This window comes from Myotis yumanensis, unplaced genomic scaffold, assembly GCF_028538775.1.
Source record: "Myotis yumanensis isolate MYYU_CA2020_CCGP unplaced genomic scaffold, mMyoYum1.0.hap1 SCAF_4, whole genome shotgun sequence".
NCBI classification, from domain to species: domain Eukaryota; kingdom Metazoa; phylum Chordata; class Mammalia; order Chiroptera; family Vespertilionidae; genus Myotis; species Myotis yumanensis.
The window spans coordinates 28562899-28579563 of record NW_027223755.1 but is presented as its reverse complement, the minus strand read 5'-3'; the positions used below and the strand labels follow the sequence as shown (position 1 = coordinate 28579563).

At 54.2% G+C, this 16665-nt stretch overlaps 1 protein-coding gene across 2 annotated transcripts in view; it reads right to left on the bottom strand.

Annotated features, from left to right (window-relative positions):
• The window catches only part of LPCAT1 (lysophosphatidylcholine acyltransferase 1), a 36246-nt gene extending 20126 nt beyond the window's left edge, over positions 1 to 16120 (bottom strand). The window contains exons 1-2 of one of the 2 annotated variants that reach the window (XM_070411973.1): positions 15929 to 16120; positions 166 to 308 (exon numbers count right to left, since the gene is read on the bottom strand). In XM_070411973.1, the coding sequence (XP_070268074.1) occupies positions 166 to 308; positions 15929 to 16063 (278 nt within the window). In that variant the 5' untranslated portion in view covers positions 16064 to 16120. The remainder of the gene's footprint in view (positions 1 to 165; positions 309 to 15928) is intronic. The other variant, XM_070411974.1, reaches the window with a different exon arrangement.
• Positions 16121 to 16665: the final 545 nt, after the last annotated feature.

The window sequence follows — 16665 nt, the reverse complement described above, 5'->3', positions numbered from 1 at the left end:
CATGGCAGGGGTGTGGCAGGAGCCGCAGTGTCCCAGACTGGAGAGCGCAGCCCTGGCACACATTGCCCCGGGAAGGGGAGGATAAACACTGGGTGGATAGAAGCTGTGAGAACAAAGACATGGCCCTGTGACTCCCCGCATCAGAGCACCACTGACAGGACTTACTTCCGCCACAAGGCCAGGGGCTGCTCCAGGGCCCTCTCAGCAGGTCCCAGGGAAGCGACGAGTGCGAAGGGCCAGGCGAGCAGCATCATGAAGGCGGCAAGCAGCAGCCGGATGGGAAAGAGCGTCAGCGTCATGACTGCGATCTGGGGAGACAGACTGAGGTTGTTCCAGAAGCACGGTCATCAGGGAACCTCTCCTCTGGAATCCTCGTGTGGAAGCTGCCAGGCACCGGCGCTAGACCTGCCCTGGCCAGGGTACTTTCATCTCAGGAACAGCCAGGTGGCTGGAGCAGCAGCGACACCTTACCCAGGTTATAGGGGACCTGCTACCCCTTTCCCGCTCCATCCTAGTCCTAAAGTCACCCCTGCGGGAGGCCGAGGACTGGGGTTGGGGACCCTCTCAAGTAGTCAACAGCGCTCCGCCCCAACTCCCACACCTGCAGGCCGTCCAAGCCCGAGCCTTATATGACCCGAGGACACTTTCACAGCACTAAGATGTCATCTGTGAAACGGCAAGATGGCAGGGGTGGGGCTGGCAAGACTAGGCCCCAGGAAGACCAGGGAATTCGGGGGCTTTGCAGCCCAAGGAAGTTATAGGGCACGAGCCCAGCAGAGAATGTGCCACTGCGGGTTTAGCTGGGAGGACGCCAGGAAGGTGAGTTGGGGCTCTGTGGGCAGGGGCAGGCCCTGCAGGTGAGGGGATAGTGCAAACACGGGGAGGGAGTGGGAATGATGGACACGTGGGTTCAGCTGAGTGGTTGAGTCCAGGTGGAAGGACAGCTATCACTAAAACACAAGCACTTCCATGCACAATGACGTTCTGGCTCTACACCAGCCGATACTCAGGTGGTCAGTCAGAAGAGGACCGGGAAGGATGACAGAACTGAAACTTATAAAGGCGTGTGACCCATGCTGCAGTGTTTGGTTACCTGCAATAACACACACTTCAAATATGCAGGTTTGGTGCAGAGAAGACAGAAAAGACAGGAGGTCTGCGGTGAGGTCTCATGCTCTCAGCTGGCCAAGCCTGAACAGCCCCACCCGCCTCACCTTGCTGGGCCTCTGTCACCTGCAACTGAGCACATGTGGGCTGTTCCCTCAGCCTCTGCAGATTCCCTTGGGCTCCCTGTCAAGACCAGCACAGCCCAACATGATATACAATGCCAGCCATTTAATGTGTAATTATTAATTTCCTAGTGGCCACACTTTAAAAAATACAAAGGTGATGAAATTTATAGTTTATTTAATCCAATATACCTGCAATATCGCTTCAGCATGTACTCAACATAAAAAATTATGAGGTACTCCATGATTTTTCATGTCGGAAATCCAGTGTGCGTTTTATGCTTATGGGGCATCCCAATTTACACTCATCTCGTTTTTTGTTTTTTAAATATATTTCTTTATTGATTTCAGAGAGGAAGGGAGGAGAGAGAGAGATAGAAACATCAATGATGAGAGAGAATCATTGATCGGCTGCCTCCTGCACACCCCCCACTGGGGATCGAGCCCGCAACCTGGGCATGTGCCCTTGGCCGGAATTGAACCTGGGACCCTTCAGTCCACAGGCCGACGCTCTATCCACTGAGCCAAACTGGCTGGGGCCACTCACCTCGTTTTAAGTGCTCAATAGCCACCTGTGGCCGCGGCTGCCTGTTGGACAGTGCGGATTTGATAACCATGTTTTGCAAATGATGGCAATGTTTATTGGCCCTCCTCTCCTCCTCTTGCAGGAGCGGGGTGGGGAGAGCCCAGCGGGAAGCTCCAGTTTCAGTGGAGGCTGCACCGAAGCGGCAATCCCAGACCTGCTGTCCTGCTGGCCTCGGTGACCATGCTTCCCACTAAGTGGTGCTGGCTCGAGGCTGTCAGGAAATGTCTTACTGGTGAGAACGCACCTTTGCACTCCTGGCTTTCTGAGAACTTGGCTTTGCTTTACATCGTGACTGGGTGCTGAACTTTATCACAGGTCTGTGTCCAGTGGGTAAACCTGTGCCTGTCCTCACTCACCATAAGTGATGTGTTCACAGCTTGTCTCACATTAAAACCTTCGCGACAGTGCTGGGAAGTGACACTTAGTTTCTTTTCTTAAAGCAGGGGTGGGGAACCTTTTTTTTTTTTTTTTTTTTTTTTGCCAAGGGTCATTTGGATATACATAATGTCTGCGGGCCATACAAAATTAGCAACTTAAAAATTATGTTACTATGAAAAAAGCTCCTAGATTTATTGAATTTCAAATTCCGACTAATGTTGTCTTGGCAGGGTCAGGTGTCCCCATCCCTGTCTTAAAGGAATTGCTGGGGGAAAATAAATGAATGAATGAATGAATGAGAGAGAGAGAGAGAGAGAAACAGAGAGAGAGAGAAAGGAAGGAAGGAAGGAAGGAAGCAAGCAAGCAATCGCTGGGTCTGCCAGTGAATACACCTCTGAGACCGAGTCATCGAGATCCTCGGTGACCCTGACCCCTGGGCCTCCTCCCGTGCTGCCTCCTCTGGGTGAATCCTCTGGGATTCCAGCCAGCTGCCTCTCTAGAGAAATTTCTACGGAGATTTCTTACTGCTGTTTCCATGTTTCTAAGACTACTGTTTATCCAGCTTTCTCTTTTCTCTTTGTTTCATTTCAGTACTTTTGTCAATGAGGAAATCTCCGAAGTCCTCAGACTTTTCCTCCCCCCCTAAACTTCCTGGCACGAGTGGTTTCAGGATAACCGAAGCTGCCCATGACATTCGCCGTGACTTTTAGATCAGTCCTGATCTACAATCTCATTGTTTATATTATTTGTGCCTTCTAGAGCTTTTCAGCCAATATTGAGATATTCTTCTATTTTATTCATCTCCTTTAGAACCAGTTTGATACTGATTCTGGCTCTTACCAGAGTGACTCCTACTCTGAGTCTATGCTAACGGTCTAATTCACATCTTGCAGTAAAAACCAGGAGCATTAATTTCAGAAATACCTTATTTCCCAAAATTCACACTGAGAGCACACAACTTTTTCTTAAGTACCTCTTTAATCTAACCCCGTAAGTTGATTGCTTATTTTTAACATTTAGTTTAAAATATTATGTCCTTTTCCATCCTCTGTGATTATTTTAGAATTCTGTTGCAGAGGGAAAAGAGGTCGCAGTCTGTAGGTGACACTTCCCTCCTGTTCCTGAGATGTAACCCCAGCCCCCTGCACCCTTCTCCCCAGCCCGTGGGCCACCCTCACTGTTGGGGTGCCCTCACTTTTGGGGTGCTGGCTGGGAGCTAGCTCAGCAATCCTGCTCTGCCATTAAAATTGACAGCTGGCCCTCTCAATTTGCAAAGATATCAAGTTACAGGAGAGTTTACTATTTGTTCCCATAAATCACCCTTTGGTGCCTGTGCTGCAGACATGTGAACAGGCACAGAACCTGAAAATCCCAGAAAGTCCGCACCTGGATGGTGTGGCATTTACACCACACCCTGCTCTACAGGCATTTTGTAGATATATTTTTATTTTATTTTATTTTTATTGCTTAAAGTATTACAAAGGGTATTACATATGTCTCCTTGTAGATTGCACACCCCCTACTTGGGATAGAGCCCGAACCCAGGCATGTGCCCTGATTGAGAATCGAACCAGTGGCCTCCTGGTTCATAGGTCGACGCTCAACCACTGAGGCACATCAGCCAGGCTGCAGGCATTTTCTGTTTCCAGGATAGTTCCTACTATAAATCATGATCTAAAACAACTGTATCTCATGGGGTTCCAGAAAGAGCATGTGGTTCCCAGCAGACTGGGACCTGCAGACTAGGATGGAGGCAGTGCCTCATTCCATCTGGACCAACAGGGAGAAGCTGTCGAGACCTGATCAGGGGACCGGAGCCTGCCCAGCACCCTGACTCGGGGCGGGAGTGCTGTTGTCCAAGTTATTTGGTTAATTAGCAATGCATGTTCCTGTAGCCAGCAGCCACGGGGTCCACTCGGCCATTCCACATGGGACACAATATGTGAACCTCAGGAGATGCATTAGTGCTCCTGCTCCTGCTCTCGGGGCATCAGGAAGGACACAGTCCTGGTTTCTGAGTTTTGCAGCAAGCAGGGGAAGGACAGGCTGTGACCCTCCGCAAACAGACAAGCCTCCAATGACATGAGGAGTGGGAGGTGGGACATAAGGTATACCCAGGGTGAACCACCTGGCTCTGCCTGGAGGATGAGGAGGAAGCGGTTCTATTGGTGTGCGTGTGTGCATGTGTGTGTGTGTGTGTGTGTGTGTGTTACATATGTATAGTGTTGTGTAAATTGCACCACCACAGGGTGCACAGGGTTCCCAGCATCCCAAGCTAAGAACCCACATGTTTTCCGGTGCTCCACCAGGTCCCCATGGCTCGGCCTTCACCCTGCCCAAGCATGTGGCCTGTGTGTTCTCTGCCAGGTGAGAACTCAGGTAGGGCCTGTGTGAGTGCACCTGCCAGCTGGCAGCCCAGGCCCGCTCTCCAGGAGCGGGGTGTGGGCACTCGGAGAGGCTGCTGATCCCAGTGTTGCTGGGAACAGAGCTGGATGCACCAGGGACAGGTGAGCTGAAGACCACCTGTGTGACAGACCCAGGGGCAGCAGAGGGAGGAGCTCTGACTTATGAGACACTGAGGACAGGTCTCGAGGTGGCAATTCGTTTCTTTTCAAAGATGGTAGGCTTAGGTGAGCACACAGGACATGGACAAATACCAATGAGTGTGGGACCTGGGTGTGGGTGGAGCCTGGATTAAGGGGGTTGCTACAGCAAACATAAAGATGGGACCCTAGGGCCCAGAGGTGCTGGGGCTGACCTGCTGTGCCACCGAGGGGAAGTGCCACAGGCCAGCCCACAGGGTACCACATGCAGACAGGAACTAAAGGGGACTGCTCACCAGCTCTAGGGGTTCCTTTCAGAACAAAGGGAACAATACAACAGACAAATCAACTACCCCAATCAGTTAACCCACAAACCCCCGCCCCTCCAAAAACCAAAAACAATACAAACAAACCAACAACGGTAGCGTGTGTACCAGGGGCAGGGCATGCTGAGTGAGATGCAGACAGGCAGGGCCGCCGCTGCGGGAGGGGAGGAGGGGAGGCAGGGAGAGTCCTGCCAGGGAATGCAGGGTGTGGTCCGTGTCCCAGAGAGAAGGTACCCACAGTGGATAGGCAGGACAGAGAGGCAGGCAGCTTCCCAAGATCAGTCAGCTGGTCAGAGCAAAAGCCAAGGTTCAAGGAATAGACGAGGTGCCCTGAGGGGAAAGTCCCAGGCCCAGGGCTCAGTCCTTCCTCCATGCACCTCCTGCCCGTGGACCCTGGCCTGACACGGGGACAATGGCTCTGATGTTGACACCCCACCAGGTCTGCTGCCCAGGGCTCCAGACATGCATTGCCAACAGCATAACTGAGAACCCACAGCCATGCACAACCACCACCCAAACTGAGCCCTGCTGGCCTGCTCCTCTCCAGCCTTCCCCTCAAACAGGCGACTCACTCACATACCTGGCCATACAAGAGGGCCCATGTTGGACCTCCAGAGAAGGAATTGAGCCAGACAGGTACACCAAGCCTTTCCCTGGGAGGGGGACTCCTGGGACAGGAGCTATGAATGAGGGCAAATCAGCTGGAGACTGGGGGTGGGAGGACAAGGGCTCATCTTTAGAATGAAGCATGCACTAGGGTTCAGAAATTGTTGGAGTAGCGGTTCCTGGGGCTGGGTCTTGTGCACTCCACTCCACAAACACACCCTGGGAAGCTGGCCTTGGTCATCTCCAAGCTTGTGCCATGAGGAACAGGTTGGAGATGCAATGCATTCATCTCGCAGGAAGCTCTACGGGGCAATGTGAGATAAACAGGAAAGCCTTGCCCAGGAAATTAATCTTGTTTTTACTGTTACTTATTAAAAATAAATAAATAAATAAATAAACCAAACTGTTCTTGCCAATCCTGATTTAGAATAGACAGAATATTGTACAACTGGGAAGCTGACGCCTGGTCCCCACACCTCAGCCTGTCCAGGCAGGAGGTGGTCCGCAGAGCCACGTAGAAACAGTCAAATCTACTGGGGCCACTTTCTCCTGATGCAGTGAGACGTCTCATTTTATTTTTCTTTTTAAAGAAAAAACAACTTAGAAAAAGCACAGTAATCCTCACAGGAGTCCCACCAGCTGGCACAACCCAGCACTTTCCTTAGAAAACTCCACCAGCCACAGCAGCTTGGAGCCGAGCCTGGAGGAGTTTCCGAGGTCAGCCCTGGGCCCAACGTGGCAGATGCTAACCCGGCAAACCCGCCAGAGCTCTCCGCTGTGCTTCCCCGTCACCACCACATCCTTGTAGATACAAAACACTGCTGGGCCCAACTCTCTGCTGCCTTCGGTATGGGATAAACGGGAGCGTTCACACTGACTCTAAGAGCTAGAATACGTGAATGCAAAAGGGAAACAAAAAGCCGATGTCTCAACAGTCGGGGTCGGTTTTACCTCGTCACATACAAGACTGCTCTTAGGAAAAAGCTTCCTCTTTACAGAAAGACAAGCATGAAGGCGGCTAGTGAGCCAAGGTGTCAACGTGGGGAGTGGGGTGGGAATGACTGCTGGGGGGCCAGGGAGTGCAGGTCACATCCGAGGGCAGCTTCAGACGGGAGAGTACAGAGTGTGTATTGGGTACCTGGACTTTTGTGACTTGCCCAAATTCACATGGACTATTTGCCTTTTTCTTACTAACATGTGAATGCTGACTGTCTTCCTGACCCTAGGTGTCAACTGTATCCCACTCTGAGGCTCCCTGTCCACGGACCTGTGTGACGGTTAGGATAACCTGTACCTCCAATGAAGAAAACTTCCAGCACCCATGCTTACTGCTACATACGTGCTATTTCTTCTTAGCTATCCCACTCAAATCTAAAATTAAATGCAGCTTTTCTAAAACAGCTATTTTTGCCTTTCAAACTCTCAGCCAACCCCAACATCCCTGCCATCCCCATCATCACTATTCAAGAGCTCTCAACTCAAATCTTAGCACTCACTGCCCAATCTGGAGGCGTCCTCAAAGTGTCTCAGTCATTCCCTTGGAGTTACACTCTGCCCTGCAGTCGGTGGCCAAGCAGTCTTCCTGGATGGCCGCACTGACCACTCTAGGCCTGCAGTGATGGTGGGTCTCCTGAGGCAGCAACGGGCATCCACGATGCTCCTCAGAGGTCAGCACCTCTTGTGTACGCCAACCCTCAACATGACACCCTATAACAGGAACCACCCCCTTTCTCCTCCCGGCAACCAAGGAATCCCACCACCACCACTACCAGATAGTCCTTGCTTGCCTGCCCTTTAGCCAGTGCCTGAGGGGTCCAGCCAGAAGGCCAGTTCAGGCCTGAATCTGGCTCCATCAGCACTGATGGTTTCACAGGCCCAGGGTGTGCAGGCCCCTGGCACCGGTAGCTGGGGGAGAGTTTGAGGCAGTGGGGCCCACAGTCCAGCTGGTGAAGGAAGCATGAAATGAACCCCTCAGTCAGCAGTCGACACAGTGGGCAGCATGGGGCTTCCAGGTGAAGGGTGCAGGAGCGCAAGGCACTGCGGTGTAGGTGGGCCCTTACTGCTGGGGTGCTCAGCAGAGCACTGGGCCCAAGAATACGCAGCAGCAGGTGAACAAAAGAGCCTCCACACGAGGCCAGGGAAGCAGACCCTCAGGGACATCAGCAGCCACCTGCCACATGGACTCAGGTCTCCAGGGAAAACTACCACCCAGACGCCAATGGAGGCTCACTGGTCAGAGGCTGGGCCCCAAGACAGAGGAGGAACAACACAAATGAGCAGACAATAGGTGTCCTGGTGTGGTGGGCACACCTGGAGTAGGGTGAGGGTGGAGGGGATTATCTCTTCTCCAAGGGAGTTGAGGAAGGTCTTTATAATGTCCAGTGGGATTCAAGCAAAGACTGAGAAAGTGCGGGGGGGGGGGGGGGGGGGGGGGGCGGGGCATGGGAGGGGTTCCACAGGGGGAAGACTAGTGCAAAGGCTCTGGGGCTGGAGGCCAGGCCTGTGAAGGGGCAGGTGGGGCCAGGGGGCTAGGCAGGCAGGATGGGCAGGGGTAAAGCACACAGGCAGGACAGCCACATGGGACACTAATGCTCCACTGCTTCAGAATGATGGCATCCTCGTGGTCCCCTTCCCCCCCACCCTCTGCCCCCATGCTCTCCCTGTCTTCACTCCTCCTACTCCTCAGTTTCTACAAAATCTCATTTACCTGGGTTTTCAGGGCCCCTTGGCTGGAGCCCAGAGTCTGTTCCTGTGGCCCTGGGATTTGGGATGTGAAATTCCACAGTAAACCAAAAGGCAGGTGGGGGTCCTGGGTCGGGGGCAGAAAGGCTGGGAAGTGTAGCTTCCTGGGCTGGACATTCCACTCTGGGATGAGGCTCAGCTCCCAGGCAGGAGCTGGCTCCACATCCCGTCTTAAAGCCTGCAGGATCCCAGCAACACCTGACCTGCTCCCACGGCACCTCACTGTGGGCAGGACACCCTGTAATTACATGAAGAACACAGAGTTCCACTTGCAGAAATGGACCCAGGAGGCTGGGAGCCCCACAGATGGGTGTAGAAGCCCAGGACAAGCAAGGCTGGATGACAGCCCCCAGGGGGTGGGGCGGGGCCCCACAGAAGTAGCCTGGTGAAGGGCCAGGATGCAAGGGCCACTCTAAAAGGTGCTGGCTTATCTTTGAGAATGTTCCTGAGGGATAAAAACTTAGGAGGAAGCCGAGGGCAGTGGGGAGGGGAGGGCACAGGCCAGGCACAAAGAAGACCTCGTCCTGGTCCACTAAAAAGTGATGTCCAGAAAGAAATGACAGGGTCAGAACACCAGTGGTCCCAGTGTGGCACCGGGAGGGGCCGGCAGAACTAGAGTGCTGCAGTAAGCACCAGAGACAGACAAGTCTGCTCATCCAACAGGTGGGTCCCTACAGGCCCCTGGCTGTGTCCCAGACAGAGCAGCAGGTCCCTGTCCTTGGGGCTCACAGGCCAGAGAGGCCTCAGGTGAGAAAGTGAGGCAAAGGCCCCAGTCCCTGCTCCTAAGCCAGCGGTTCTCAACCTGTGGGTCGCGAACAATGAAAATACATCCTGCATATCAGATATTTACATTATGATTCATAACAGTAGCAAAATTAGAGTTATGAAGTAGCAACGAAAAAAATTTTATGGTTGGGGGTCATCACAATATGAGGAACTGTACTAAAGGGTTGCGGCATTAGGAAGGTTGAGAACCAGCGCACAGACCCCACAATTTAACTGTCTGAAGTCGGGTGTGTCCCCCCTCAGGCAGCAGGGCCAGGGTCAGTGGGCAGCTTCATGGGTCATGTACCGGGGGAGCATCTGGCTCAGGGGGAGGGCAAGCAGGGGCAGGAAAGGCAGGGGGTGCAGACCACAACACACCGGAGGCAGGGACAAGGATGCTGTGAGCACCCCAGCAATAAGGGCCCACCTACACAGCAGGCCTGAGGGATCCTGTCCCCCGCTCAGCTCAGCTCAGAGTTGTAGCTCAAGGAAGTCCCTTATCTCTACGGGCCTTCATGTCCGAATAAAAGAATCTTGAAATTCAAGAATCTTGAAATCTAGCATTTCCAGCTGCTTCTATTTGTTTAGCAAATACCTGCATAGCCAGCAGGGCCCAGGTGACAAGGTGTCCTAAATCTCCCATGGTGGGGCCCTCCCCAGAAGTCCTGGGCTCCCAGCTATGGGGAGAATGCCTCCAACTGCAGGCAGCCCCCCACCTGGGCACCTACTCATGATTATACCCACCCTCAAATACAGACAGTGACCCAGAATATCAGGGCTCTGCTCCCCAGCTTCAAAGAGTCTCCAGCCCACCAATAACATGGGTCGGATGAGGTTGGGCCTGGCACTGGGTCCTTGGTGCCAGTCAGCAGAGGAGTGGAGAGGACCCCAGACAGTCTGTTCCCTGGCCATAGCACAGTGGGGAAAGACAGGGGTGATCGGAAGACACAGGGTCAGCTAGGGTGGATGGAGGGTGTGGGGGCAGGGTGGCTAGCTGGTGGTGGTGGTGAATTCTGCTGTTTGCTCTGTATATGAGACAGTCACCCATGCCCCCTTCAGGGGGAGCCTGGGAGAGTAAATGGGCAAAGTTAGAAGACCCCCATCCCAGGGTGGGCATCCAGGGTCTGACCCACATGGGGCCCTTTGCCTGTCAGCATTCCTGGCTACCTTGGGCACCAAGGTCACCAGTGAGCAGCTCAGGCTCTGGGGTAGCCATGGAGCACCAGGCCTCACTGGGTGTCAACTGCTGGTCTTCACCCCCCAGATCTTAGGGAACCTGCATGAGACATAGCATGGAGAGGCCCAGCTCTGTGTCACCAGCCTAGGGAGTTGAAATATTAAAATTGTGAAAAATTTTTTAAAGAAGGTTTTATGTGGCAAATAATTTTTTAGGAAGTATCACTCTTTGGGCTCTGAGATGGAAACCTGACTTTTAAGAGGAAAAGGGCTGTGGTCCCATGGACACCTGCATGTGTGGTAACACAGGGTGAGGCAAGGGCTCCGTCCATGATGGCCTGTAGTAGCTAGTGGACTGTCACCAAATGCAACAGAGCCCAGTAAACGTGCCCAAAGGAAAACAGGAAGCCGACTGCCAGTGGCGGTGTCTGAACAGCACTTCAGCACTTAAAACACCTAAGCTCATAAGGCTGAAACATGGTTAAAATGCCAAGGAACAAAGAACTAGCTTTTGTTTCTTAATTTGTATTGAATTTATTGGAGTAACATTGGTTAATAAAATTATATAGGGTCCCAGTGTACAATTCTATAATACATTATCTCTATATTATATTAAAGGTGTGTTCACCACCCAAAGTCAAGTCTCCTTCTGCAACCAGGTATCTCCCCTTAACCCTCTTCTACTTTCCCATCCCCCTTTCCCTCTGATAATCACCATACAGATCTGTGTCTATGACTTTTTTACTTAATCCCTTCACCTTTTTCACCCAGCCTTCAACCCCCCTCCCCTCTGACAGCTGTCAGTCTGTTCTCTGTATCTATAAGTGGATAAAAAAGCTCTGGTATATTTATGCAATGAAATACTACTCGGCCATAAAAAAGACGTAAATCTTACTTTTGTGACAGCATGGCTGGACCTGGAGAGTATTATGCTAAGTGAAATAAGCCAGTTGGAGAAAGACAAGTACCATATGGTTTCACTTATATATGGAATCTAATGAACAAAACAAACAAACAAAACAGAAACAAGGCACTGGCTTTAGTCCTGCAAAACATGGCCCGGGGGCTGCACAGTGACCTGGGCTCTAGAAGGACAAACACTATGACCACGTTCAAACATGTTATTTCCAAGCACATGCCTTCTTCTGGGCTCATTTTCAAAATAATGCACTTCACAGCTAGGCCACGGCTAAGTTCATGGAACACTAGGAATGTTAGAAACTTAACTCAGGCCAGGCCAGGTCGCCCTAACCCAGCCCCCCAAACCCACAGGAACTCCAGGGGATCGATGGGGGCTCTGTCTGCTCTGGGGATGGTGGCACTTTGTCCTGCACTTTGAAGGCCCAGGGGGCAGGACAGGGGGCAGGGCTGCCAGCAAGGCTCCAGGTCTCTGGGCAGCGGGCAGGGCAGGGGCAGGGCTCCTTGGAACATGGAGTGTGGAAGCCTTGCTCAGGCTCACCTGAAAGGACAGTTCAGGGCTCTCCTCAGATCATCTAAATCATGGGGGGGGGGGGGGGGGGGGATTCCCCTCTCAGGGCCCTGACACTTTTGGGCCTGGCAGGGTGGGCAAGGTGCCCAGCTCCTGCAGCATGGCTTTTGTGTGTATGTGTGTGTGAGTATATACTTCTGTGTATATGTATGCATGTAATGTGTGAATATGCTTCTGTGTATATGTGTGAGTGTTTATATACACACATTATAACAATTCACATTTCAGGACAGAGGAGCATGAAAACTAAAAGTGTCACAAGCCTTTTGAATCTCCCTTCCCACCCTCAGCGTTAGCCACAATTCGGTGTCATATGTGGACCGTTCCATACATTAGAATGGTGAGTTAAAAGAGAAAGGCAGATACCCATGGTCGGGGCTCCCTGGGGGGCCAGGTCAGATGCCTGCATGCAGCAGCCATCACTGCCCTGGACGTGGGGACAGCACTGTACTTGGGCCCGTCTCCTCACCTGGGATGTGGGTATATAGTACCTGACCCTCCACTGACCCCCTGCTCCCATGGCTGCACTGAGTGACCAGTGCAAGGACACTGGGAATTCCCCTGGACCCTACTGGGCTACAAATGTACCAACAGAGGCATCACCATCAGAACTCCCAGGTGGTCAGAGGTGGCCAGAGACCCAGGGCCTGGTGTCCACTTGGAGCCTCAGCCTCCTGGGCCTTCCAGGCATCTAGGGAGGGCGAGGCCTTCTCTGTCCTCCCATGGGACACACGCTCTCCTGGAAATCCTCCATTCCACGAGGGGCTTCTGGTCTCTATTACCACTTTCAGACTGGGTCACTTCCCATTTAACCACTCCCTAACACCCCTGGCAGAGCTGGGGTTACAGGAGGACCTGGATAAAGACCTGCTCATTATGTCTCAGGCATGGAGCACCCAGATACAAGGGGCGGCAGGGTGGGTGTGATGGGAAGGGCTGGCAGGTCACTGGAGCAGGAGGGAAATGCATGGGGATGGGGGCACTGAGGCCAGGGGGCAGGGTACCAAGACCACGAGTGGCCCAGAATGAACAGAGTGTGGGTTTCCCTGCTCCAGAATGGCCACACCTAACCCAGGATCCAGGCTGAGACCAACCAAGGCCCCTGCTGCTGCTTTTTTAAAATTTTTATTTATTCTTTATCAAAACTAAGGACTTGTAGAAAAAGACCACTCACTTTTGGGTGAATTCCACAAAGGGCTGCTATCAGCAGGTCTAGTGGGTCAGAGTCTCCCTGGACTCCACACTCCTGGTAATCCTCTCTCTCTAAGGATTAGGCAGGGGGAGGGGTGTGCTCCTCAGCTTCCTCCCTCCCAGGACTCAGTTCCAAGGTACACAGGAAGCCAGTCAGCTTTCCAGGAAGTAAGTGCTCACTGACACTGGTATAGGGAGTTCAGAAATGGGGAAACTGCAGAGCTGGATGGAGGTGGGATACACTCACACTCGTGGGCTCCAGAGGGAAGCACCCAAAAACCCAAGTGATATAAAACCACTTCATGATTTCAGAAGCAAGGAATCACCATGTGACTAGCCCATATTATACTATTCCCAGTTGTCAGCTCTTACTGTGCTGTTTTCTGTCCAAAGAGTTGCTTAAGCTCCTTGCTAAATCTGCAGTTAAATGACAGATGGACTGGTCATTAATCCACATACAATGGTTCTTCCCTGACAGCAAATTCTAGCATATAAATGCAGGTCCCCTGGCTGGTTTATCTTAATCAGAATTTAGGTGAGTTTCTGAGCTCCCACCGTGCTACGTCACTGCTGAATCCATTTACTTATTGATTTGGGAGGCAGGCTTTCTTTGCTTGGATAGTCCAATTCACTCTGTGGAAATGTTACCCTAAAATACAGTAGATAAAGGTAAAAGGCTTGGCAGACAGAGCACTACTTGATAAAAAGCAAAATATGTCTGCTGAGCAGGACTTGGAACTTGAGAGCAGAGCTACACACCCTCATCCACACACTGCTGACATCTGAGCAGTAGTGATGACTTTGTTACAAGTACACGTGATTATTCTGACTACGGTTTCTGAAACATTGTGACAAGGTGTACACAAGGTATCCCGCCCTTCCTCGGAGGCTAAAACATCCCACCCACCTGTTCTTTTTCTGAATGTCATCCAGATGCTGCCTTGCCAACATCTAAAACCAGGATCTGAAAGCGGTCTCAGGGAAGAACAGCCCACAGGCACTGCTCCAACCCTCCAATTTACAACTCTGTGACTCCTGGGGAGGGGAGCTGGGGATTTCTGACTCTGCTCTGACATCCTCCCTTCCACTTGTTTATTCATTCAACTAGCTGAGTCTCTGCAGTGGACCTCACCCACCTCTGCAGTGAGCACACAGTTTGGGACAGGAAAGACGGGGGTGGGGGATACTGCAAACGTGTCAGGGATGTGGAGGTGGCCTTCTGGGAACCTCCAGGGAAGAGAGCTTCTTCCTGGAGGTGATATTTCACCCAAGAGGGAGGAGCAAAGAGGCAGGGACAGAATGCCCTATGGCAGCTGGAGCCAAAGGTGTGGGGCAGGGCCCAGAATGGGCCCTGGAAACCACCTGAAGGACTCAGGGCTGGCTTGCTTCCCAGGGCACCTCAGGGGATTCTAAGCAGCAGAGCAGTGGGAGGAGGAAGGCCTCCTAAACCAGTGGTGGCCAACCTTTCAGACCTCACAGACCACCAGTGGTCCGCGGACCACCAGCTGGCGACCGCTGTCCTAAACAGCAAGAGTCGGGGGGGGGGGGGGGGGGGGGGGGGGACCTGGGAAGGGGGACATTCAGGAGCACAGGGGAAGTGACTGTGTCCTAACACCCTAGTACGCTGGGCACAGCACCTAGTAGGTGGCGAGTATGAAACAACAAGTGAAAGAGGCACCGGAAGATACCGGTGTCTGGCTCTGGACACACACAGGGGCAGGGACCAGGAGTCAACTGGGGACAACCTTGCCCTTTCTTATCATCAGGAGGGACACCACCCTCTCGGTTCTCTTCTCTCTTCTCAATCTCTGCCTGGTTTCCTCTGCCACCCATGCCAACTGAACCCACTGAGAAAGCGCTTCAAGAAAAGGCAGGAGTCCCAGAAAATGACAGCTTTAGACTGACTTCAAGAACGTTCCCTTGAACGTTATTTCGGGTGAGTTACATTACACATTAAAAAATTCTCAATGTCACACCCACCCACTGGACAGCCACTTAAGTCCAACATCTGCGCCTGCTTCGATGTGTAGTTTTGGAGCCTGAAGAAAGGCTGGCCTGTGTGCGATCTTACAGAAATCCAAACGCACCACTACCAGAATGCCGAGACCCGACGGTCAGGGAGTCATTCCACCAGGTCAGAACCCACTCGACACAAGGAACCAGTGTGGAGGCCCCCCGCTTCCTGCAGCCGCCCATCCCTCAGCCAGGACCAGCGGCCGCACACATAAAACCGGACGGGGCGAAGCGCACACTGTTCCCTCCCAGGCTGGAACCGAAGTTGTACCCAACTGCTTCCGGTTACGGACTAACCCCCAGGGAAGCGTCCCTCCCGCACTCCCCAGAAAACAACTTGCTAACAGAGAAGCGCAAATCCTCCTGCTGTTCATCGTCACCCCAATATTTCTGGCACTGACTCAAAGGATAAACTAGGTCCTCACACACGACGAAACTCATCAAGTGACAAAGTCACATCCAGGGGGTCCTCTCCAGCCCCGCGCGAGTCCTGCAGGAGTGGACAACCGGACCAGGGAACGAGCTGCGCGGACCGAGCTGGGGGGAGGGGTGCGGGAATCAGGGGAAGGGGTGCGGATATCATGAAAAGGGGTGCAGGGATTAGGGATCAGGGAAAGAGCGTGAGGCCGGGTTCGAGGTACGGGGGGCTGGGGAAAGGGAGGAGCCATGTTTGGGGCACGGGCGGCGGGAAAGTAGGAAGGAGACCTGAAATGGGGGTGAGGGCGTCGGGGATGCGGGATGCGGGCCGCAGGGCAGCGTGGGGGGGCGCGGGCGGCGGGGGCCTGAGGGGCGGCAGCCGGGCTGGGCCGCGCCGGGGACCCCTCCCCCGAGTCCCTCCTCGGCGCGGCTCAGGCCACGGTGCGCGGGGCGCGGGCGGCACCCACCTGGGCCTTCTGCAGGGCGCTGAGGCGCAGTTCGTGCACGAAGGGGTTCCGCCCCGGGGGCGCCAGCCGCCGCGCGTCGCCGGCCCCCGCGTTGGAGGCGGGGGCATCCCGGGGACCGCGTCCCCGCATCCTCATGGCCGCGCCGCCCTCCACGAGGGGAGCCGAGGAGCCGGGCGGGCCGGGCGCGAGCGGGACGCGGAATGGAGCTGAGCGCAGAGCGGGCGCGGGGCGAGGATGCGCGGCGCCAGGAGCGGCCCGGTGTGCGGCCGCGCAGGCGCGGGAGGGGCGGCGGCGTGACGTGGGCGGGGGGCGCCGGAGGGGGCGGATCCGGGGCGGGGCTTCGCCGCAGACCCCGCCCACCTCCGTCCCCGAGAGGCAGCCCGACCCCGCCCCCTCCCGGCATCCGGAGGCTTTGTGGGGCTGCGGGGCGGGGCTGCGCGGGTCAGAGGATCGCTGGCGGGACCTCCGGGACGTGCTGGCCGCCTGGTCCCTAGAGAAGAGGAGGACGGTCCGGCCCCAGGTGCGGCGAGGCCCGCCACGTCGCGCCTTCCGCCGCTCAGCGCATGGCGAGGGGCGCGGCCGTGGTTCCTGAACTGACCCACCCTGGGGCAGGGTCGGGGCGGGGGGGGGGGGGGGCGGGCTCGCACCCGCCCAGCACGTGTGCTCCCGAGTCCTCCCGACCCCGGTCTGGGTGGGAGGCTGCCCCACCTGCTCAAATCCCGAGACCCTGGAGGAGC